The 24,978-nt window shown below is 28.9% G+C and overlaps 1 protein-coding gene across 1 annotated transcript in view; it reads right to left on the bottom strand.

Moving 5' to 3' along the window:
• The window catches only part of LOC124430534 (nuclear mitotic apparatus protein 1), a 56,526-nt gene extending 33,331 nt beyond the window's left edge, over positions 1–23,195 (bottom strand). Inside the window, exon 1 of the mRNA XM_046977254.1 lies at positions 23,051–23,195. Within this exon, the coding sequence (XP_046833210.1) occupies positions 23,051–23,123 (73 nt within the window). The 5' untranslated portion in view covers positions 23,124–23,195. The remainder of the gene's footprint in view (positions 1–23,050) is intronic.
• Positions 23,196–24,978: the final 1,783 nt, after the last annotated feature.

Genomic DNA, 24,978 nt, shown 5'->3' with positions numbered 1-24,978 from the left:
ATTCGCCTTCTACTAGTGGTTCACTAGTATCCCACGGACAAGACATGGAGACTCTCAAAATCTTTAGAGAACAAAGGACTTGCTCGAGAAACTATCTTTAATGTAAGAGAGAAAAGTGAACAGAGAGAGAGAAAGAGAGAGAAAGAAAATCTATACTGCAATATCGAGAAAATTTCGAACGCGTATTTTAATCCTTGTATTATTTCAATATTAATTAATGAACGGAGAAGAGAACAAAAATGAAAAAAGAAAAAATGAAAAAAAAAAAAAATCTTTGATTGGGTCATTCATCCATTTTTAGAACAGACTCGATAAAGGTTTAAATTATTTTTAACCGGAAAAAAAAAAGAAAAATATAATCCCATTCTCTTCCTTCAAGTATATTTTTAATTCTCGAGATGTGATCTCTATTATTATTATTATTATTATTATTATTATTATTATTATTATTATTATTATTATTATTATTATTATTATTATTATTATTATTATTATTGTTGTTGTTGTTGTTGTTGTTGTTGTTGTTGTTGTTGTTGTTGTTGTTGTTGTTGTTATTGTTGTTATTATTATTATTATTATTATTATTATTATTATTATTATTATTATTATTATTATTATTATTATTATTATTATTATTATTATTATTATTATAATTTCTAAATCTTTCAAAGATCGTTCATTGATACTTTATCTATTAAACTTCATTATATCACCGAGCAATCTCCTTTCTTTCTTTCTTTTTTTTTTCTTTCTTTTGTCGTTAAATCTGCAATATAATAGAAGAAAAAAAGAAGAAGGTTTATAAATCGATCTCTCGATAATGCAATCGCGTGCGTTAATCTTTTAAAGGTGCATTAATAAATGAACTTTTCTTCTTTTATGCAATATCGAGCTTACGTAAGGTAACTCTTATCGATATTACTGTACACGCACATACACACAAACAACACACGCGCACGCACGCAAATATATGGCCAAAGGTAAAAAAACATGTATGAATATGCAGAGGACGAGAGAGAGAGAGAGAGAGAAAGAGAGAGAGAAGTGAAATTTCTATTTTTCTATCTTTTGGCGTTCGCTCAGCTCGCATAGAAAAAAATAAAAAGAACAAAAAATAGAAAATGAAAAAAAGAAATGTAAAATGTACAAAACGATGTTACTCTAAAAGCACCACGAAAGCTCTGCGGTACTTTGCCGAAGAGCTCATGCAAGTAAAGTGCACGCATAAATTGAAGCTTTTTTTTTTTATTTTTTTATTGTAAAAAAAATAATCTCGATAGATTGCGACACATGTCAATCAAAGAAAAGAATGATTGATACCATTTTGGAGTGTTAAAGTTAAAAATGACTCCCACGTGTCGTGTACGATTAAAATCGAGATTAGAAACGATTTCTTTCTCTTTTCTATTCGTTTGATCTATCAAACGATAACCAATGACAAAGAATGATCGATTGGAGACGTGAGGACAAAAGTCATTTCATATGCAATAGATATTTTTCGTTATTCTACTCATCGTTTTCTCAATGACAAGAGGTCTTGTTATTATTCAATTGTCTGTGATTAGATTAATCATGTGATATGGATTTTGTTAATTAGTGATAAAAAATATTTGTAAAAGATGATATGCATACAATATGACAAATAAAAGTTGTTAACAATCTACTTATTATTTCATCAATGACATCCTCTTTGACATTATTATTACTATTGTTATTATTATTATTTATGATTCGTCTAATCAACGATGTCATATTTTTTCGACGTCCTGGATTTGTAATAAAAAAATTTCGAAAACATTGTTTGCAATATGATAAGTAAATATTGTACAAAAACATGCAATATGATAAGTAAAAATTATTCAGAATTATTAATTAGTCGACAATACGATATTCGGATATTATCATTATCTACGATTCGTCTAATCAACAATAATAAATTTTCTAAACAATTTATTATTCAGCGGCAAACATTCTTTTCCTTAGTTCCGATAAATTATTATCGTAACTTTTTTAATCTCCTTTGTAAATTACATTGCAATTTCAGTTGACACGTTTATTCATTCGCAAGAACTAACATAAGCTCTTCGAGCTATATTATGAAGAGAGGTCTACCGTATTTTCCTTATCGAGATTACTTATTATACTTAACTATTATAGTAAGATTTTTTTCTAGAAAGTTTATCAAAAGGTCGACAGGCATCGAGCATGACCGAAGCTCGATTACTTTCGTTATTCGAAGAGGCGTAAGCTCATCTCTTCTCTTTCTTTTTATTTTATTTTTTTTCAATCATCTATGGAAATGATAGTTTAACAAAGTAACTTTATTACGATAGATATCAGTTAGAAAATTAATTAAAAGCATATTTGTTCGCAAACATAAATAAATATTTCCGATTGGAATTCAAAATTCGTTTCTACTCATAATAATTATTATAATTTCAATAATTTAATTATTATAGATAATTCAAATATATAAATATATATAAATTTTATTATTATTATTTTAATTATGAATATGAACAAAAGTAAGACAACATTAATTAATAATATTAATAATAATAATAATAATAATAATAATAATAATACGAAATTAATATTTATTATTATTATTAATTGTTAGTTTTTGAGATATTCTCATTTATTTCTGAACATATTGCAAAATATTTACCAATATTCGTTATGGAAATTAAGTGAAAATTGCATTATGCGTCGTTGGAATTAATGCTAATGTTAGATTCTTTTTATATTTATTTTCTAGGTAGATTATTTCCATGAACGGTACATACGTACGTTAGTAATTAAAAGATATGACTGTACATATATATCTAAATAAGCATATAGTTTTATGATAAGCTCTGACAGTTATATACGAATCATTTGAAATTCATTAATATTCTTCTCGTATATAACTTAAAAGAGTAAAATTATCTTATCTGCGATAAGACGACGATCTCGAATACAATATAATTTTAATATGATTAATACGAGTACGCATTTTTCTTTCTTTCTTTCTTTTTTTCTTTTTTTTTTTTCATATTAATAATACGTCGAATTTTTTCTTTTTTTTTTCTCTAATATCGATTTGAATGCTTTTAATTTACATAATAATTTTAGAAAAATTAATTTCCATCAGTTTGAAATAATAATGAGATAATGATATACGAACTTTTAAAATGTCGCGTTTTTTTTTTTTTATTTTTTATTTTTTCTTTTTTATTTTTCCATCTATGATAGCTCTTAAGAGTTTAAATATAATTAATACGATAAAATATTCAAGTTCCTTTAACGAAATTTCGAAGAAGTAGAAGTCGTTAATTACAGAACGAGATATCAAAAGAGAGAAAGAGATGGAGAAAGAGAGAGTCGAATTACACAGATTATTAATCGAACGATATGCTTATCGATCCAATATGTTTAACAAATTCCCAAACGTAACCGTTACGTTAAAATTAGGTCTCCTTTTTTAAGCTAATTTATGGCTTGTTAATTTGTCACGTTTAACGTGCTAATTATTGCTCTATTTAATGAAATTTTGATAAATAGTAACGAAACATCGATTGTCGTTCTGCAATTATTTCATTCGACATAATTAATTCATTTGATATGATTTCGTAGAGAAAAAAAAATGAAAAAAAAAAAGAAAAAGAAGGAAAAGAAAAGAAAGAAGGAAAAGAAAAGAAAGAAAGAAAAGAAAAAGAAAGAAAAAAAATAAAGAAAAGAATCCTATTAAAAAGTGATAAAGCTTCTTTCGGAAGGAACGAAATCTGCCTCATGATGAAAGAAGAGAAGACTTGAGGGGATATGAAATATGTAAAGCAAGTTATGTCGCATTATAATGGCTATAGCGCGTATTATCGTTGGAACGATACAAAGGAAAGGGAAATAGGAAAACGGGAAGCTAGATATCGATTTTCCTATCTTTTTCATGATATTCCGTTATTTTTGTCGTAAAAACGAGGTCGTGTTGCTCTCTACGTCTCCTATGGAGAATAAAAAAAAAAAGAAAAAAAAAAGAACGATCAGAAAGGATATATATCTACGATCGCGACTGTAGAAGGAACAAGAAAATAAATAAATAAATTAATTAATTAAAAAAAAAAAAAAAAAAAAGAAAAAAAAATAAGAAAACAAAAAAGTCCAAAAAATTGTTCTTTTCATGTCATAAGCAATCGATGATTTTACGCTTTATTTTTCTTTCTTTCTTTTACTTTTTCTTACGTTCTTTTCCTTATCATCGAATCCATCGACATTGATTATTTATCATAGATAACAAAAGCCATAATGAACAATATTATGATAATGTTATTCTCAATGAGATTTTATCTGCATATATTATTCAACATTTTAAGGATTAAATAATAAGTAAAAGTATATGTTAACGTTCGTTTACGTTAACGTAAGTTATTATTAAATAGCAAAATTAATTTATAAGAAAAACTTATAATTAGATTTGTTTTTAGTATTATTTTTATATCTACTAGTTTACTATTATTATTATTATTATTATTATTATTATTATTATTATTATTATTTTATTTTTATTTTAAAACTTGTAATTACACAAAGATATATGCAATTTACGATTTATACAATTATTGTTCGCACTAATTGAAAATAAAATTGGGATATTTACAAGTAACAAAAATTAATTAAATCTATAGTAGTATGCTTTAAAATGGTAGGTATTAAAATAATTACAATATTCGCTTGAGATTAAAAATCGTGCTACATTTTGTAGCAAAAAATATTTTTATGATATCAATTGTGTAAAAAAAAAAAGAAAAATGCATACACTTCATATCGATTTTAATTATAAATTAATTTCTAAGTAATATTAATCTTTTCTTTCTCTGTCTCTCTCTCTCTCTCTCTCTCTCTCTCTCTCTCTCTCTCTCCCTCTCTCTCTCTCTCTCTCTCTCTCTCTCTTTCTCTTTCTTTTTCCATTCTTCTTGTTCATTGAATAAAACAAACATAAAAGACCGATTACGATATTAAAAGTCGTGCATATTCGAAGAACGTCGTTCGAGCTCGATTAGGTCTCAGGTAGATCGAGCGTATTCGTGCGTGAAATCGTTAAATAAAAATAGCGAACGAGTCGATGTATTGCGTGCGGTATTATGTCGTGTGTCGTTATTGTTGATATCGTCCACAACGAACTTGCAAAAATTGTTCGGCCCGTTTTAAAAGCGCAATTTTCCTTTTTTTTTATCATATCTTTTTTTCTTTATCCTCTCTCTCTCTCTCTCTCTCTCTCTCTCTCTCTTTCTCTTTCTCGTTCCCCATTCGACAATCGTTAAAAACACGCGAGCAATTTTCGAGCACGCAAACGAACTGTTTTCAATTTTGCTCTCCTTAACTTGAATAATAAGCTCTCTTTCTCTCATGACAGTTTGTAATTTTTATCTGTCTCGTTGAGAGTCGACGATAAGGAAGAAATGAGAATTTATTTGTTTATTTTGCAGTATGAAAACGTGATAGAAATAATTGTGAAATATAAGTAGATTAAATACAGGATATAGCGAATTTGAGAATTTTTTTTAATTAAATAGACTTTCAAATGATTAACTATAGAAGTATTATTTTTGAAAGAAAGAAAAAGAGAGAAAGAGAGAGAGAGAGAGGGAGAGAGAGATCGTAAATTTCTAACAATATTAATAATTATTAAAATTGGATCATAAGGAATAAAAAAGAAACTATAAAAGTGTTACAAATCGAGAAAAAGAGAGAGAAAGAGAAGTAGACATAGTTGATTAAAATAATGCATTGTCAGCTGAATATGTGGATATGCAAAAAACGTGACATTGTAGTATATAGTCAAATTCGGTGCTATTGAAAAAGTAAACGGCTCGATTGTTCACAGTTTTCTTGTCAAAGGCGAATTGAGAGAGAAAATTTCTCTCTCTCTCTCTCTCTCTCTCTCTCTCTCTATCTATCTATCTCTCTCTCTTTCTCTATCTCTCTCTCTGTGTGTACGATCCCTTTCATCCGCCAATTCGTTCGTTTATCAGCATGTTATCGTTTGATATTATCGTCCAATTACAAGATAAAATTTTCGAGATAACGAGTCTCGAAAGGCATCAGCGATAAACATCCTACTATATGTGTATTTGTACATGCGTGTGTATGTTTTACGCGTTCGTGTTTGGGTGTTCGAATTTAAAACTGCAGAAAAATGCATTTCGATATCGTCGTGACAGAAATAAAGATAAAAATATTATATATTATGTCGTTTACTTTTCATTTGACAATAATACCCATGAATACAAATTGCGAAACTGTATTCCATTTGATTGAGTTTTATTTAAACTAAAAAAAATTTACGTCGATTGTTTTCTTTTTTATAACATCCGAAAGAAAAAAAATATTACCATTTTCTTTCTCTGTATACTTTCTTTTTTTTTTTTCTTTTTTTTTTTATCTTCGATATATAGATATATCTATGAAAAATATTATTTTTTTATTTCACACTGTAAATGTATATATATATATATATATATATATATATATATATGCAATTTTTATACTTTTTGTTATTAAACAATTACTCTCGATCAATAAATAAATAAATATAAATAAACAATGTTCGTTCAAGTTTTCAATTTAACACAATATGTAGGACGCGTAGTAATACGTTTTCAATGTGCAACATTCTCAACGCGAAATAATTTCTAGAGTTTAATCGTAAATCGACTGATCTTTCTCTTTCTCTTTCTCTCTCTCTCTCTCTCTCTCTCTCTCTCTCTCTCTCTCTCTCTCTCTCTCTATCTATCTATCTATCTATCTATCTCTTTTTTTCTTTTTTTAATCTGCCATATAAAAGTTTCTCATAGAATTGGAAAGGGGAAAAAATTTTTCTCGCGAACATTCTCGATTACGTAGGTGCGATCTTTTGTTAACCGACACTTCGTTCGAGTCGTGAAATTGGAAAAAGAAATAGAAGAAGAAGAAGAAGAAGAAGAAGAGGAAGAATATGAAGAAATAAAAAAGGAAAAAAAGAAAAAAGAAAGAGAGAAAAGGGCAATTAAATCGAGCTCGAGAGGTCGTTGAAAGGTCGGGATGAGTGCTCAGGCAATTTTCATTACAAAGAACGATCGTGTTTCTCGAGCCTCCTTGATTGTTTCAGCGTTAAGAATATTCCAGATCGTCCGTCTAATGAAATTTCGAATAATCGAATTATAAAATATAGAATTAATTATTGAAAATCTTTCGAAATTTTTCTTCCATAAAAATTATAAAGTCACAATCATATGATTTTATTTATTTATTTCTTTTTTTGTTTTAATATCTTTACAGATAAATTTGAAACTATTGTATAAAACTTATGCCGATCATTTCACGATTAATATTTATGACGTAAAATTATATATAAAAGAGATTTCTTTATTTCTCTTTTTTGCTCTTTTCCGTGAAATATAAAACATAAATCTCGGCATTGTTCGATGAACATCGAATATTAAAAGTATATGCCTATCGGTAAAGAACGAACATAAATAATAAAATCAGGTGAAACTTTCTTTGTGCTTCTTTGAATAGTAAACTTTACGAAGATTCCATTTGTTCTCAGTAATCTTAGCAAAAAGAAAGAGAGAAAAAAAGAGAGAGAGAGAGAGAGAGAGAGAAAGAGAGAGGGGGGGAGGGAGAGAGAAAGAATATTATGTTAAAAACTAATTCCCTTGTTCGTGAGCACGAACTCGAACTCGTTTCGAACTCGGAGAAACCATAGAACCGTAAATACAAACAAGGAAAGCAATTCTCTGAGTAAACAGACGACGAAAAATTTCTCGGAGTATTACTCCGAGATGAAACGATTTTACGATCTGTACATTTATCTATAGATACAACCAATCCTGTATATAAACCAATAATCTTATTATTATCATATTTATATCTATTATTAATGTGTTGAAAAATATTTTTGTTCGAATTCAATATATTTAATGCATATAATTATTTCAATACGAAATAATTATTATCGCGAATTTTAAATATTTTATATATATATACATATATATATATATATATATATATATATACATATATATATATATATATATATATATATATATATACATAATTTAAAATTATACAATATAAATTTATAATAGAATATTTTTCTATAACAAACTTATAAAAAATCCCAATCTATGTATTTATGTATTTATATATGCATATATGTATGTATAACTTATGAGACACATATATATGTATATATACACTCACAGAATGGATCATCTTATATATAGATTTATGATTAAATATATATACCACAGAAACTTTATATTAATACGAGAACCTCAGATCGATTTTTACGATTGTTATCTCCATCTCTTTTTAATACACTAACCTTAAAAAAAAAAAAAAAGAAAAAAAAATAGAAATAGAAATATATCGATCGTTTCAACGAAAGTTCCTTTGCTTGAACAGTGAAGTTTACTCCCAAGGACTTTCGAATTGTATAAGTTTCGAACAATACTCGTAACATCGTACTCCTAGGTATATATACATATATATATATATATATATATATGTATATATAATATATATAAAATATGTATATATACATATATTGATGTCATTCTAACTTCGATTCTAACGTGATCCTAAAATATCCTTTCCATTATCTAACTCTACAATAAAAAACGATATTATCAATTAAGAAAATCTTGACAAAAAAAATTTATATCCTACTACATTTATAAACTACAAAAAAAAGTGTGATATCATATAGTATATACATCAAGAAATATATAAAAATACTTAAAAAAAAAAAAAAAGGAAAAATAATAAATAAACAAATAAACAAATACAGCAATAAATAAATAAATAAATAAATAAAATTGATATCGTGCGAGCCTTAATAAAAATATGGTATATTAAAGAGCACGTTATCAACTTCAACTTCGACCTTTAGATTTAAACATCATTCGTGACTCAACGAGATAGTAGGTATTATTTTTCAAACGAAAGACAATAAAAAAAAGTTAGATAAAGAGATAATTATGTATATAAAAATTTTAATGATAATCGAAGCTCACCTGACGTGATTTAAACGTAAGATGATGTGTGTGAGAAAAAGAAGGAGAGCGAAAGAGAAAGAGAGAAAGAGAAAGAAAAAGAGACAGATAGATAGATAGACGCAGTCCAAAGCGATATGTCACCTGTACACCTTAACCGCACCTGATCCGATATGAGACTGACGAATCGCAGGTACCCCCTCTCCCCTTTTATAAGCGAGCTGGCTTACAACCCTGCGCGCGAGTACCACCACGCAGCTTCTATCATTTCCTCTCTTTCCCTCCTCCTCTCTCATTTTCTCTCACACAATCATACACACACACACACACACATCTATCGGAATACGCTCTGCACACAGAGCTTTCACCCTCTCATTTTGTCGAGTCGACCTCGGGGAAACGTTAACAATAATAAGAGAAAAAAGATAGGAAAGACAAGGAGGAAGAAGGAGAAAACAAAAAACAAAAACAAAAAAGTAAAAAAAAGAAAAATGTAAAAAGAAGCTCAGATTACCTTGGAACGTTACGACCTCTCTCTTTCTTTTTTCCTTTTTTTCATCTTTTCATCTTTTTTTTTTACCCCTCCCCTCTTTTCTATACAAAATAAGCAACGCACAGGATATTATCTTGATAATTCATCAATCAGATTTCTTTGACCCTACTATGTATATGCATGTATATATATATATATATATATATATATATATATATATAGTACATAGTAAAAATTGGATAATTTGTTTCGAAACGATTGTATTAGAGGTCAACTTGTCGATCATTTCGATTTGAAATTATGTATTTCAAAAAATAAAAAAAAAATATATATATAAATAGAAAGGAAAGCCAACGCATGATGTGTCAATATGTGTCAATATCGTGTCATTATCCGGAGTAGAATATTAAATTTTTGATAAAAAAAAAAAAAAAAAAAAAGAAAAAAAGAAAAAAGAAACAAAATTAAATAAAAAAAGAACAAGAAATAAGAATACACGTCGATATTTATAATAAAAATTGAGAAATCGTCGAGTGAAATCTATAATATCGATTCTGAGATAGAACGATCAATGTGATTTTAACAATCGCGTATCCATGGAGCTTGCATAATGCAATGAAACGATAACGAACGATGCTTCGACCTTCGAAGATGATTGCTGATTTCTACGTAACTATTATACTGACGTTTTTCATGCAATATCGTATAGTTCTCCTTGAAAATTTTATTAATTCTCGCATGGAAAAGATAACTATCGTTATGCTTTTTAACGGGTAGGAGGGGAACGGTAGATCGGGGAAGAGAGAAAAAAAAAAATGTTGTCTATATTACACACACTATAGACATACTATGGCTATTACGGATAGTGTCGATCAGCTTTTAACGGTGACTCGATACCATCGTACGATGCAAGTTACTAGATGTTTTTATAGAATACAAATTTTATATCTCCGATGGGATCCTTTTTTTTTCACGAAAAGTGAAAATATTCATATAAATTAATAATAAAATCATTTGTTAAACTAATGTACACGAAATATAACCACTGGCTTAACTTAAATTATTTAAATATTTACATTTTAAAGGATATACACAACTGCGTGACATTTAGTTAAAATTATATATATATATATATATATATATATATATATATATATATATATAAAATATATATAGGTATATAATGTTTCGGAACAATTAGATAATTTATTTAATCGATATTAATAAAATTTCTATTCGACGTGAAAATTAAACAGGACAATGGAAATAGAATATGTAGAACAAATTTTCATGTATTTAAAATGATCAATGAACAAATAGATAAACGTAATTAATTCGATAAAAAAAATAATGAGCCAAAAGAAATAATTATAACTGTTATTAAAATCACTGAAGTATAAGCAAAGAGATAAGGGTCATGCCTTGTTTGACGAGTCAGAAAAGTTGAATAAATGTGCTTGAAGTTACGTATATGTCTATGTGTTTTATTTCTATATATCTATACCTACGTACGTAAGCTTTACGATTGGTGTGTATATCTACCCGATGGTTGTTAAGCGAAATGTTATCGGCGATGCTGCGGTCGAGTTCAACCCCCTTCTATTCGACATTACATTACATAGACGATGGAGGCATGGAATTTCTGGCTCTCGAGTTCCTGAAATTTCTCACTGAATTTGGGAGTTTAAAGAAGGAGACGGCGTGTGTGCCTTCTGCATACGTTCTATGAATGCTTCTGTCTCTCTCCCCCCCCTTTCTCTCTTTCTCTCTCTTTTTCGCTCTCTATCAAGAAAAGGAGAGTTTCATATATATTTCGAGTATCTTGCGAGTAATACGTTTCACTTTGCTAAGATATTGCTTCGTTCCTTTTGCGAAAGAGTTGCTACGAATTGCGACGAGCTATTCTTTTTATATTTATTTGTGTCAAAGAAACAAAAACAAAGAAAGAAAGAGATTAAAAAAAAAAAAAAAAAAAAGAATTACCACATTTTTCTCCGTACTTTTATTGTTCTTAAAATTGGAGGATCATTTAATTTTCTTTTTTATTTTCTTTTCCTTTTTTCCTTCTTTGTTATTTGTTTCGTGTTATTGATTTCATGAAAATTATATTCTTTATCTTTCAAAATTCTTTTTATCAAAGGAAGAAGAAAAAGAAGGTTCAAAGGAAGAGGTTGAAGTCAGCACGATAATTACGCTCCAATTTACTTATACTTGATACTCTCGCTAAGTGCAGTATTCGCGTAGGAAAGTTGTGGCAAATTGTTAGTATACGTGGTGTAAGAACGATCGCTCGAACGTTACCTCTGGGAACCATTTTAGGAAAACTGAGAGGGGCTTCAGAAGTAGTGGAACTAAAATCGGTTTGGGAGAGGAAGTTGGGCGGGAGAAATTTATGGCAAATGAATTTGAATCGAAAAGTGTGATGTATCGCGTGCTCGTTCTAACAAGAAATTCAAACGAGATCGACAAAGTTAGATAAATATTTTTTGACTACTTCTGACATTCGTTCAATTTTAATTGAAAGTTTAACTTCGATTTCATACCTCGACGCGTTTGCAGAAAATTTTCAAAAGTAAACGAAACTAAGATGAACCAAACGAGATTTTGTTTCACCGGATAAAAGTAAAGGAAGGCAGCAAGAACGACTAATTAAGATGAAAAAGATTCTGTATACAGACTGTAGAAGTAAAAAGAAAAAAAAAAAAAAAAAAAAAAAAAAAAATTGCAATCTAGTTGTGTCAATATTGACGAAAACTCGGTCGATGCTTCGTAAGTTCGAGTACGCCTGAATGTATGCTACCATCTACCAAAAATACATAACTGTTCACTTTTATCAATGTTTTTTAACAACGGTCGATAAGGTAGAAAATGAACTTTTTACTATTTTTACCTGTGACATCGTTCGATACTATCGTGTTCTATTTTACCGTAAGTCGGTATTAAGTTCTTATCTTTTTATTTGCCTGTGCGAAAAATATAAAACTATTATATATATACATATAAATGATAAATCATATCATAGATCCTTGAACATTCTATTTTGATAATATTAAATTTCTATTAAAGATAACCTAAAAAACTTATCTCACATATGTATATACTTCCTCATTACATATCTTTAAAAAAGTAAAAAACAAAGATAAAACCATGTATGAATTATATCTCTTTTACCATTTAAAAAATGATTATTTATATATGAAAAATGAGACGTCGTTTATATATGAAAATGAAAATATATTTTGAATACGAACACAGTCAAACGATGCATCTGTCAATGCATTAATGTCTCCATCACTAAGTGTCTATCTTTTGGCATATGTTTATATTATTTCAAATTTTTTTTCTACTTTCTATTATTACGTTACTAACAGGAATATACTACAGTTATCGTAGTTTGATCAATAAAAAAGATATTTAACGAATTACATAAGAACAATAAAAATGTCGACTCTTTCGAATAGTTTGCCAATTAACTGCACAAAATAGGAATACGAATGTAAACAAGACTCTACACAATTAGACAGATCAAAACGAGAACCCTCTCATGAGACATGCGATTAGATTATCGATCTACTAGTTTTCTCTCGATAAATTCGAGTAAGAGAGATCGAAACTCCTGAAGGATTTATATTCCCTGAACAATACACTTCTTTTCCCTTTTTCTAATATACATTGCTACGTTCCAATATGCCACACCTCCGTTTGTTCAAACATAGGAGTGGTCTAAAGTCGTCTTTCCTCGATCCAAGGTTTCCCTCGAGCTTTTGTTTGTCTCATAAAAATCCTACACCGATCGAATGTCCTTCGCCAATTGAATTTAAGTATATAAATAATATATATATATATATATATATATATATATATATATATGCATATATAATTACATCCAGAGAATGTCATAAAAATGTTCGAATATTTTTTTTTACATCGAACCACTTTTTCTAAATCAAAAATTTTTCTTTTGTATTTTTAACTTTACTAAGAACCAAAAATTATTTCTATTCAATCCTTCATATATCTTACGAATTTCTTTACATCTAATCAAAAATTCATAACGCTTTGTCAAGTTTAAAAAAAGTTATTCAATTTCAAATATAAATAAAAGAAAATCCGCATACACATACAGACACATAGAAAGAAAAATACAATTGACAATATAATTTTTTTAGAATAATTAAAAGTTATTTATAAATCATTTATCCATTTCTCAATTTATTAAACAATTAAATTCCCATTAATCACATAAGATTAGAATTAATCTCAACATTTATGAAGTTAATTCTATGTGAAATGATTCCGAAGAAATGCGATAAATTTAAAAAGCACACACAGCAATATTCTCAAGTATATAATCGTGAGATGCCGACTTGGTTTGCATTCGAAACATTCGTATTACCGTAGAGTTCAGTGATGTACGTGTAAACGTGTACGTTCAATCGTGCGGAAGGCTATAAAAATGAAAATTTATTTTCAAATAATTTGACATTAATTTGATCTTTATCGTTGATTAAATGGGTTTATAGATAAGCTTATGCTGTTACAAGTAAAGAAAAATAATTTGTTTGTTTATTCGAATCTCTCGGCTCTTTGATAAAACATATAAAAATAAAAATAAAAAAACAATAAAATAAAATATCTAATATATAAAACGAGTAGATAAAACTAATAAACAATTAAACCAATTTAAATGGCATTCGACTTTAGACCGTCTGCTCGCTAGGCATTCGTTTATTGATCTACCAACTGGCGGCACTAGCCGGTAACACTTCTGAATCTCCAGTGGTTCAGGGTGAACGTCCTTTAACCCCTGACCCTTCACTTTACTTATTGTCAGATCGAGTCCGTTGATCGATCGTTCGATCTTTTTGATCTATCATAAGATATATCGCGTAAAACTGTCTCTTCGTATATCTCTATTCGAACGATGATTAATCCAAGCTAATTCGAGAAAAAAAGGTTAATTAAATTGATAGATATAGGAATTCAAAAGATATTCTTTCATTCAATAGATTATGAGAAGATATGAATTCTTTGAAAATGATGATCTACGATGAGATTATTGATTAGATATTTTTGAAATAATGATAAAAATGGTATACATAATACTTTCTTTTCTTTTCAAGTAATATATAATAAAAATATAAATTTTTGATAAAAAAGAAAAATGGATACCTATACATATATACATATATATATATATATATATATATATATATATATATATATATATATATATATATATATGTATATATAACTTCATTTGACGTTATCATATGACTCGCATTACATTTTGGAATATAATTAATTCCCAAAGAAGATATCTATATATTATAATACGTCTAATACATTAATGTTCCCACGAAATATACATATCAAGCTGAATATATTATTTGCAATAGAAACAAGAAGAAATTTGCAATAGATACCGAGTTCTTCGTGTGAATGTGAAACTTAAGTAGAGTCAACTTACGGACTAGAAGCTAGGACTACTAGGATAACTTTTCATTCTATCCTGTGATATAATCATCGTCTCTCTCTCTCTCTCTCTCTATCTCTTTTTCTCTCTCTCTCTCTCTCTCTCTCTTTCTCTCTTACTGCACTAATAAGTTTGCCGTGTTCTCTCAATTTTGTTGGAAAAGGCTATTAAGTAAACCGATTAGAATCCAATCGAGTGAACGAAACTTCATCTAATATTTGCTAACCTTATCAAACATGAAAGTGTTGGAATTATGTGATAAGTTGTTTCGAATGTATTTGAAATAAAATAAAAAAAAAAAAGGGTTATATAATGTTTAAAAAGTTTCTAACATGTTCATAATGTGCAAGTACACACACACACACATACATACATACAGACAGACAGACGCATATTGAAATTCAATTTGAAATAAAACATATATTTAAGATGATAAAAAAACAATTTATATGATATTTCCAAGCCACTCTGTGCACTGGAACGTAATGTATAAAAAGATTACTATATAATATGATAAAAAAGTAAATTTCAATGATATTTCTAATCGATTTTCTCATTAAAATACAATTAAGGAGAAACAAGCGAGGATTACTCGATCAACGACAAGAAAAATCATTTCTTTACGAACAGAATAAAAATATACGACTATATTATAAAATAGAATTGATAGAATTTCAAACGCAGACGCTTTGAGCGATTCGTTCTATCGATCCACCAAAGAAGAATAGATGATGAATAGAAAGGAAGAAAGAAAAGAGAGAGAAAGAGAGAGAAAGAGAGAGAGAGAGAGAGAGAAAGAGAGAGAGAGAGAGAGAGAGAGAGAGAGAGAGAGAGAGGTGCACATTTGCAACAGTTGCAACCACCTGACGGTACTTATCCTCAGCAATTTCGAACCTGGTGCAACACGTCGAACTCAAACATTTCTATAAACCATGGTATGCGTCACTTATTTTCGTAATTTCCACCTTTTCTTTTCTCTTTTTCTTTTCTTTTTCTTTTTTTTTTTTTTGTTTTTTTTTTTCTATGCTCGAACACTTCCCGCAAATGACTTTCTTTTTATACTTTCTTTTTTATACTTTCTTCTCTTGAAAGAAAAGTTTGATGCAATTTTTTTTATACGAACCAAACGAATATTTTCTCGATGAAATTTCATTCTTTTTATTTATTTCTTTTTTTTTTTTTAGGACATTTTTAATGAAATAAAAAAATTACATATAAAAAACAAAAAAGAAAAAAGAATAGGCAACATTTTATAATGATTGAACGTTCTTATCGTATTGGAGAAATTTTAAAAAACGAATTACACAGGGATCAGAAAGATTTAGAAGAAAAAAATATATAGACGTATTAAAAGAAATGAGATTATGTTTCTTTAAAAAAAAAATAATCTATAAAACGATCTCGAAAATTTTTCGAATTTCTTCTTTGAAAGAATGATATCAATCGAAAAAATTTATTTCGCTTAACTACATATTTATGTACAAAACAACGAACAAATTATTAAGAAAATTTGTTTCGTTTAAATCTAATTGAAAAGGTTAAGCTTTTGAGGTTGCCTTATTATTTTCTACTTTAACCGATAAAAATGGCTTCTCGTAACAAGTTTCCTTTAGACAGACTTCCGGTTATTTTTGACGAGGACTCCGTAAAAAGCGGCATGCCGGCACGTTATTACCGGATTCATACACTTACCGACGTATTTCATCGACGTCGCGAAGGAGGTCATGAATGCACGCAATCTAAACGCGAAATACATATGATTGTATGCGTGCCAAACGATGCTATGCACATTTACTATATATATACATATACATATATATATATATATATATATATATATATAAATATATATATATATATACATATATATATAAGTTGATATGATGTTATCCTTCTAAAATTGATCCTATGATCAAAGAATACAAATTTTAATACGACTTTCGAAAGGACAATTTCGTCATAAAATTTTCATAAAGGTCATATAATCGATCACGGAAAATTGTTTATTAACATCGTACTGAACGTAAACGTCGTTTCCTATTATCATGAATATGAATTTTGAGCGAAGATCAAACATTGTGCTCATATTTTTGATTTTTCAATCGAAAAAAAAAAAATTACGGTAAGATACATGCGGTATCATTTTAATTAAAACATTCAATAAATAAATAAATGTATAAATAAAATATGATGGTAAATATTACGATGGAAATAATTTTAAATAATAAATAGAATGATGTTATATAAAAATAAAGTAATGCTGTATGTCAGATCAAATATGTTTGAGTTAGGTAATATCGTAAACCTAATGTTATTGGTCAACGATGTCTAGAAAAGATAAATTGATATGGCTTTTTCCTAACTCAGAGAAAATTGCTCAGGACGTGGGAGACCGATCGATTCGTTCTTGTTACCGAAACAAATCTCGCACGTACCGATTTGGCAGCTCTCGAACCTCGATATCCTCTCGCTAATTTAAATTCAGTATTATCGGTCTTTTGCCAAGACCATTTCATCCATTTGTCGTCGAGATCTCGTTAACAAATCGTCTTCTTATCGATCACATTTATATTTACACCTCATAAAATAAGAAATAGTTATTTTTAAATTATGACGTACATTGATCATTTAAATCCTCTTATTTCTAATCCTTTAAAAGTATCGAATTTTATGAGATTATTAACGAATGATTGCTTTGTATCAAATTAAAATATAAATTATATGAAAATAATAATAATAATAAAATATTATTAATCAACTTCTTTTAATCAAACTATTATTAATCAAATTTTTTATATGTAAAAAAAAAAATATTGTTTCAATTTAAAAATAATTAAAAAAGAAAAAAATATATTTCTCCATTAATTTCAAAAGTAATTGTAAGGAAAATGAAGAAAATTTTTCGATAAACCTAATATGTCGATGGATTATCGACATGTGGTTTATTAAAAATAATGGAAAAGGAAGAAAACGAAAAAGATGGGTAAATAAATGAGTAGGTAATATTGAAGCGCAAATAGTAGAACGTAAATAACCGTAAAAAGAGCTCGTTCGGGAATTTACTCACTGACGATAACGTACATACGTATGTTTTTGTCAATGCGCTAGTTCCCTTCCAAAGTAATCGAAAGGAAACTCTCCTTGAATGTCCGTTCGTGTGTGTAAAATGTCTACGTGAACGAAAGATTTACGGATAATGAGATTTATCGAATAAACATTGTCCTATGGTTTTTCTTCCTGATGGATGTTACTACCGAACAATGGATTATTCGAACGTACCAAGAGCTTTCCTTCGATTTAGAACATTTTTCTAATCATTTTATGACAGTCTTTTTTTTCTTTTTTTTATTTTTTTTTTTACGTTGTATTTCAATGTATATTCGGATCAGAAATTTTTTAAATAATTCTTTCGTTGCATATACATTTTTCGTATTCTCAATTTTATTTGTATCATCCAATTTTGTTTGAAATATTTCTCGAATATTTTTAATTGTTGTAAAAAGAAAAGTTTTTATTTCAAATCGCAATAATATTATCCTCGATATGATATACATATATATATATATATATATATATATATATATTTTAATTTTTCTAGATTGTAATTACGATCTATAGATCGTACCAAACTGTTTCATGATAATCGTCCTTCGTTAGAAAACTTCAAGGTTTAAAACAAGATAGGGTAAGTTTGAGTGAGAAGAATAAAGAAAAGTCGATTTTAAAAGGAGGAAATCAGCACGGAAGACAGAACTTTTCATTAGCTTAACTATCACTCTGGTACTCTTAGCCTTGTACTTACGAGAAATAATTACTTATTCAACGTGATACGTGAGTACTTTTCAAAAGGAATAAAAGAGACGATTAATGATTTATATGTGGTTCTTATAAGAGAAATAGAATGAAATGAGATTGTCCTATCTCATATAATCGCATATTATCTGACTTAATCTATTCATATATACATTAAATATACATTTTTTTTCTCTTTTTATATATTTTATTTTATTCAATCTATGTACTTGCATCTGTGTAACAATCGATATATATATATATATATATATATATATATATATATATACACGTTATATTCATATAAATTTTATTAAGGAAAGTTTTTATTTAAATTGAGATAAAATTGCAACATTTTTCCTTGAATAAATGGTACAATTCGATTTACTTGGAAAATGCAATTTTCTTACGAATGAAAAAAAAAAAAGAAAAAGAAAAAGAAAAAAAGAAAAAATAAAGCAATAAGACGTCCAATGTATAATTTTTGTATACGCCTACGTTAGGATTACTATTCTTTGCATATAAACATCCAGGGGAAGGGGATTTGATTTTCGAAGAAAAAATTCCTTATTCTACATGGTATATCGAATAAAGTGTCTCTATCGGTTTTCAATCTCGAAGTGTAGTACGATTACGTCGATAAATCGATATGCCGATATGTAGGTATCTATACTAGGATAACAATTTCAACGAGGAAATATCTGGATAAAAGTCGTTCTAGCACAAAACGTTCTACGTTTCTATATATGTACGTATGTACGTATGTACGTATGTACGTATATATGTATACCATTTATGTATTTACTATGTATGTATGTATATACTATGAACATACTGGATACATCCAATAGAATCTTGAACGTCAGCAGGATCCGCTAAAGTTTACGAGTTCGACGAACAGGATTTCGTCGATTCGCCTATAATAACTTAGAACGATGTCTAAAACGAGTAAATGTCTCCACAATCACCTTGTTCACTCTTGACAAACCACGTGTTATATAGCCAAGTAAGTGTAAGATTGGGTCATTAACCTATTTTAGTCAGAATACGTTGGATGGTCACGCGAACTTTTTGTCTGTAAGAATGCATGAATGTCTTTTCAATATTACACACTCTTATCAATGACTTATACATAAATTATACGTTAAATCGAATAATATTAGGAATTATGAACGAATGAAAAAAAAAGAAATAAAAAAATAAAAAAATAAAAAAAGAACTGTCTAAGCTCTTGTAGTTTTACAATCTATAATAAGAAAGAAAAAAAAAAAGAAAAGGAAAAGTTAGCTTAAAAACTAGAAAAAAAAAAGTAATCCATTTTTAAAATCACCTAGGGACATTGATTTTCATAAAGCATATTCATTTTTTTAATCAATTATTCGAATTTATTTGAAATGTTTCAAAGTAATGGAGCTTTTTTTTGTCTTCTTTCTTTATCGAATCCAATATTCGACAGAGGAATATTAACAAATCCGATCGAGCTATTTTCGTTTATAACATTTTTGTGTTATCGTTCGTCCAATTTCAACATCAATAAGTAATTGAAATCAGTGCACGTGCATCAAAATCGCAAACGCAATTACTCTCATGTCAATACATTTTCGAAATGCATCTATATACATGTGTGTGTGTGTGTGTGTGTGTGTGTGTGTGTGTGTGTGTGTGTGTGTGTGTGTATCTATATACCTATATATATATATATATATATGGTCATCACTATATGCAATCCCCTTTGCAAATAAACTTTATGTTTTTGGATACATCGTTGATGGAAAATTTGAAACTCTGCTATATATCTATATATGGTGTCTGACGTGAAATATGGCTTACAAAATACTTTTTTACATGATTTTCTTCGGATAGATAAATGAATACGTATTGAGATGTGATCGATAGATCGAGAAGGAAGAGTTCCTACGGTGGGGTGATGGGATGAGTCATCAAAACGTTTTCTCTCTCAAAAAGAAAAAAAAAAAGAAAAAACAGTCCTATACGAGCGTGTAGAAGAGCTCACCCGTGCTATTTATCTCACGAGATGATCGCATTAAGATTGCGTTACGTCGTAATTCACCCGTGGATCGTAAAAACATCAAAGTTTTGTTACGATCGGTAAAATTTTAAAAAACAAATAAAGAAAATTTCAAAGAAGAAATTTCGTATTAGCATGATAATTAAAACATTGTATTTATACCAAAAGGTTTTTGAGATATCTCGATAATAATATCTCAAGAATGAATTTCAAGATTTTTATCGTCATTTTTTTTCTTTCATATATTTCTCTGAAAGATTTTTTATATATAATGAGTTTCCATGATATTCTATGTATATGTATATATATATATATATATATATATATATGATTTAATAGATACTTTATCACACATTTGCAATATACAACGTAGTTCAATAATTATGAACATAAATTTAAATATGTTAGATAAAAAGTTCGGTTAATAAAACTTGGATTAAACTTTCATAGTTTCTAAAATATTGTAATATTATTGTAGCATCCTATTCATAAATAAAAAAGAAAAAAATTTTTATTTATCATATACCAAAGTTTGTTTTAGAAAATTTAAACAGTTCTAACAGTTTCTCTGAAATTAATTAAATCATTAATAATTATTGCATTATCCTGTATAATACAGCTCAAATGATAATTTAAATTCGTCAAGTAGAATCGCACATTTATAATATATGGAATGATCCAATAATTACGATATTACTCTGAAATATATTAAATAAAAATTTGCTCGAAGTAAAACTTGAAGTTAACTCTCGTAATTTTTAAAATAGCCAAAGACCATTGGATCATTTTTTATGCAATAAGATTTGGATACTATAAAATAAGAAATTACTTAACAAAATTAGAATTTAACTCGCATAATTTCTGAAAGATTCAAAAATGATTAACCCATCCTTTAGATTGCATGACATAATATATATATATATAAAACATATACATAAAACATAATATCTACATACTCATTAAGTTAATAATTAGTATCGTTGAAAAATAATACCTTTCAATTAGACGTCCATCGGAGAGTTTAATTTATAATACGTAAGTGTAGGTCTCTTTGTCTAAAATTACAAAGCTAAATTAACGCATCCTGTTGATCACGAAGCTTGACGAGCATGCCACGAACTGTGAACCGTGCCGTCGTTTATTATATCGACATTCTGTCATACATGACAGAGCTAAGGCCCGTTTGAACGAGACACGCCGACTTCAGACACCCTATATATTCCCATACCTTCCCTTCTTTCTTCAACGACCTTCGGACTTTTTCGACTTTTATTATTCCTTTACTTTTTCTTATTCTTTCCGAGATATTTTTCTTTAAGATTGACTTATATATTACTTACCGTACCTTATTACTATTCTTTCACCAACACTTTTCTCCTTACATTAATGCATATATGAATGAACGCATACATACATTTAAAAGTCTATATATCAAATATATATTGGATTGACCAATAAATAATATTAGAATTTTCCATCTAAATATACAACACTGTATATTCGATATTTTTTGCAACAAATTTCAAGATTGCTTATTGATCAACTCAATATATATATATATATATATATATATATATATATATATATATATATATATATATTAGCAGATATACATACGAAAAGCTAAGTTAACAAAATGAATAAGTAAAAAAATTTCGGTCATCCTCTTCTTCAACGAATTATATCGATTAACCTCGTACGAATATTATCGTATATATATTAATCATATTATTCTTCTTCTTCTCCTTCAATAAACAAGTTAAAACGAACGATCAATAGTTTCGATTACGATCTATCATAGTCGCCATTTCTAAGAACACTTAGCAAAAACGATAAAACGAAACGATTCGTCCTTGTAATTTATACAAGTTCTCCTTCTCTTCTTTCTCTTTTTCTCTCTCTCTCTCTCTCTCTCTTTCTCTCTCTCTCTCTCTCTCTCCTTTATCAAATAACATCTCAATAATAAATAATAAATAAGACGAGCTGTAAAAGCCAAAAGAAAGAAAAAAAAAGTTGGAGCAGACGGAACGGTTAGGTGGTGGGGGTAGTAATCTAGACACAAGCCAGACTTAACCTCTCTCAACGAAGAAATTGCATGTTCGCGATGAAAAGATATAAAAATAATGAAATCAAGAAGAGAAAGAAAGAAACGGGGAGAGAGAGAGAGAGAGAGAGAGAGAGGCGCAGAAAGAAAGAAAATAAAAGAAATAAAAGAAAAAGAGAAAAAGAAAGACGAAGTAACTCACCTCCATTCTTGACATCTTCTTTCGCTTCCTCAGCAGCTGGCTGGACGCTTTCCTTGCTCGTGTTGCAGCCCATTTTCTTCTTTTTCTTCTTCTTCTTTCTTTTATCTCTCTCTCTCTCTCTCTCTCTCTCTCTCTCTCTCTCTCTCTCTCTTTTCCTCCTTTTTTCACCCTTCAAATTATTCTTTTCCTTTTCGTCCACCACCAACCACCACCTCCTCCACCACTACCTCCACCTCCTCCTCCTTCTTTTCCTCCTCCTCCCTTTCGACCGACTACCGGCGACACTCCCCGTTTCACGACTGTACTCTCCCCCTTTATCCTTTGACTATACTCGTCAAATCGGCTCACCAGTTAACATCCATGATATAATAATAATATATATAAAATATATATAAAATAATAATAATAATAATAATAATAAATATGTCTTAATAAAATTATCTAAAAATTTTATTATATATCCGATAAATATAAATCTACGTTGTGAGATAACCTAAAAAAAAAGTCGATCGGACCGAATCGCGAAACTGTGTAGTGTATTCAGTCAGGAAGACGACGACGACAACGAATGACGACAACGACGACTAATGTGACGATGTGATGCGACGATGTGATGCGAACGAACGTACCTCCTCCCCCCCCTTTCTTCTCCTTTCTCCTTGTCGAACAATACTCAATAATCTTCCGTCACGATATTGTTTTTCTTTTTTTTTCCACTCCTTTCGTTCGTCCTCGAAGGTCAATGGCCACGACGCGGCATGTGCTTACTTATCATCCCTTATTACTTACTCTCCTCTTCACATATCCTTCTCTTTCTTGTTACTTTATTTTATTTTTTTCTTTTGTTTTCTTTTCTTTCTTTTTTTATTTGCTTCGAGGACACTTCAGAACCTGTCTTCTTTTTTCCCCCTTCGACCCTAACACATTCCTTATCTCTTTATCACACCTCTTTTTTTTTTTGTTTTTTTCTTTTATCTTACTCAAGGGCTATACGGTCAAGCTATAGGAAGAATAGGAAAGACAGGATCGGCTCCAACATACTCGAAAAGGGGAAGGTACGTTGATTCCACCGGCACGAGACTCAGCACGAGTAGCTGAAGATATATATATATATATATATATATATATATATATGTGTGTGTGCGTATGTCTATCTGTGTATGTGTAAAAGAGAGAGAGAGAGAATAGAATTTTCACGAGCAACCCCCGAAAGCACGAAGGACTCACGTCGACGACACGGGGCGTACTGACGACGTTCTCTGCCGACGACCCTGCCCTTCGTTGCACGAATACTCTACTACACTACTACTATTATTACTACTACCACCACTACTAAAAGCTCCGATTCGTCCTACAGGCTTACTCAAAAGTTATAACCTCCTACGTGATATGCGCCAACGGTTTTGCGCTCATCCCTCTCTCTCTCTCTCTCTCTCTCTCTTCTCTCTCTCTCTCTCTTCCTCTAACTTATACTCGTTCTTACTCTATCATTTTCTATCTCTTTCTTTTCTATTACACGCACGCACACACACGCGCACACACACATTTCTATATACATCGGGCTTTTTCCCCCATATCCGTTAATAGTGGCGCCATCTTTATCACTGTAAAGTTTTCTTCAGATTCTTTTCTTTTTTATCCTTCTTTTTTTTTTTCCTTTTCACTTTTTCTACTTCGATCTTTTATAATCGTTTCTAAAACTTTCCTACATATATTTTTATATAGAACAGATGAGCGATATGATTGTAAAGCGATAGAGAAATACAATGGATATGATAAGATGAAAATTAATTATAAGTGGTTTTAATAGTTGTTAACAAAATTTAAATCTTTGATACATCGTATATATTGTTTATAATTCGTTAATTTATTTTAAATTTTATGTTTTAATAATATTTTGCGTATTAGAAAGACGTTGATCCTTCGAA

The sequence above is a fragment of the Vespa crabro genome, chromosome 19 (genome assembly GCF_910589235.1).
Source record: "Vespa crabro chromosome 19, iyVesCrab1.2, whole genome shotgun sequence".
NCBI classification, from domain to species: domain Eukaryota; kingdom Metazoa; phylum Arthropoda; class Insecta; order Hymenoptera; family Vespidae; genus Vespa; species Vespa crabro.
This window is presented reverse-complemented; position numbering and strand designations above follow the sequence as displayed.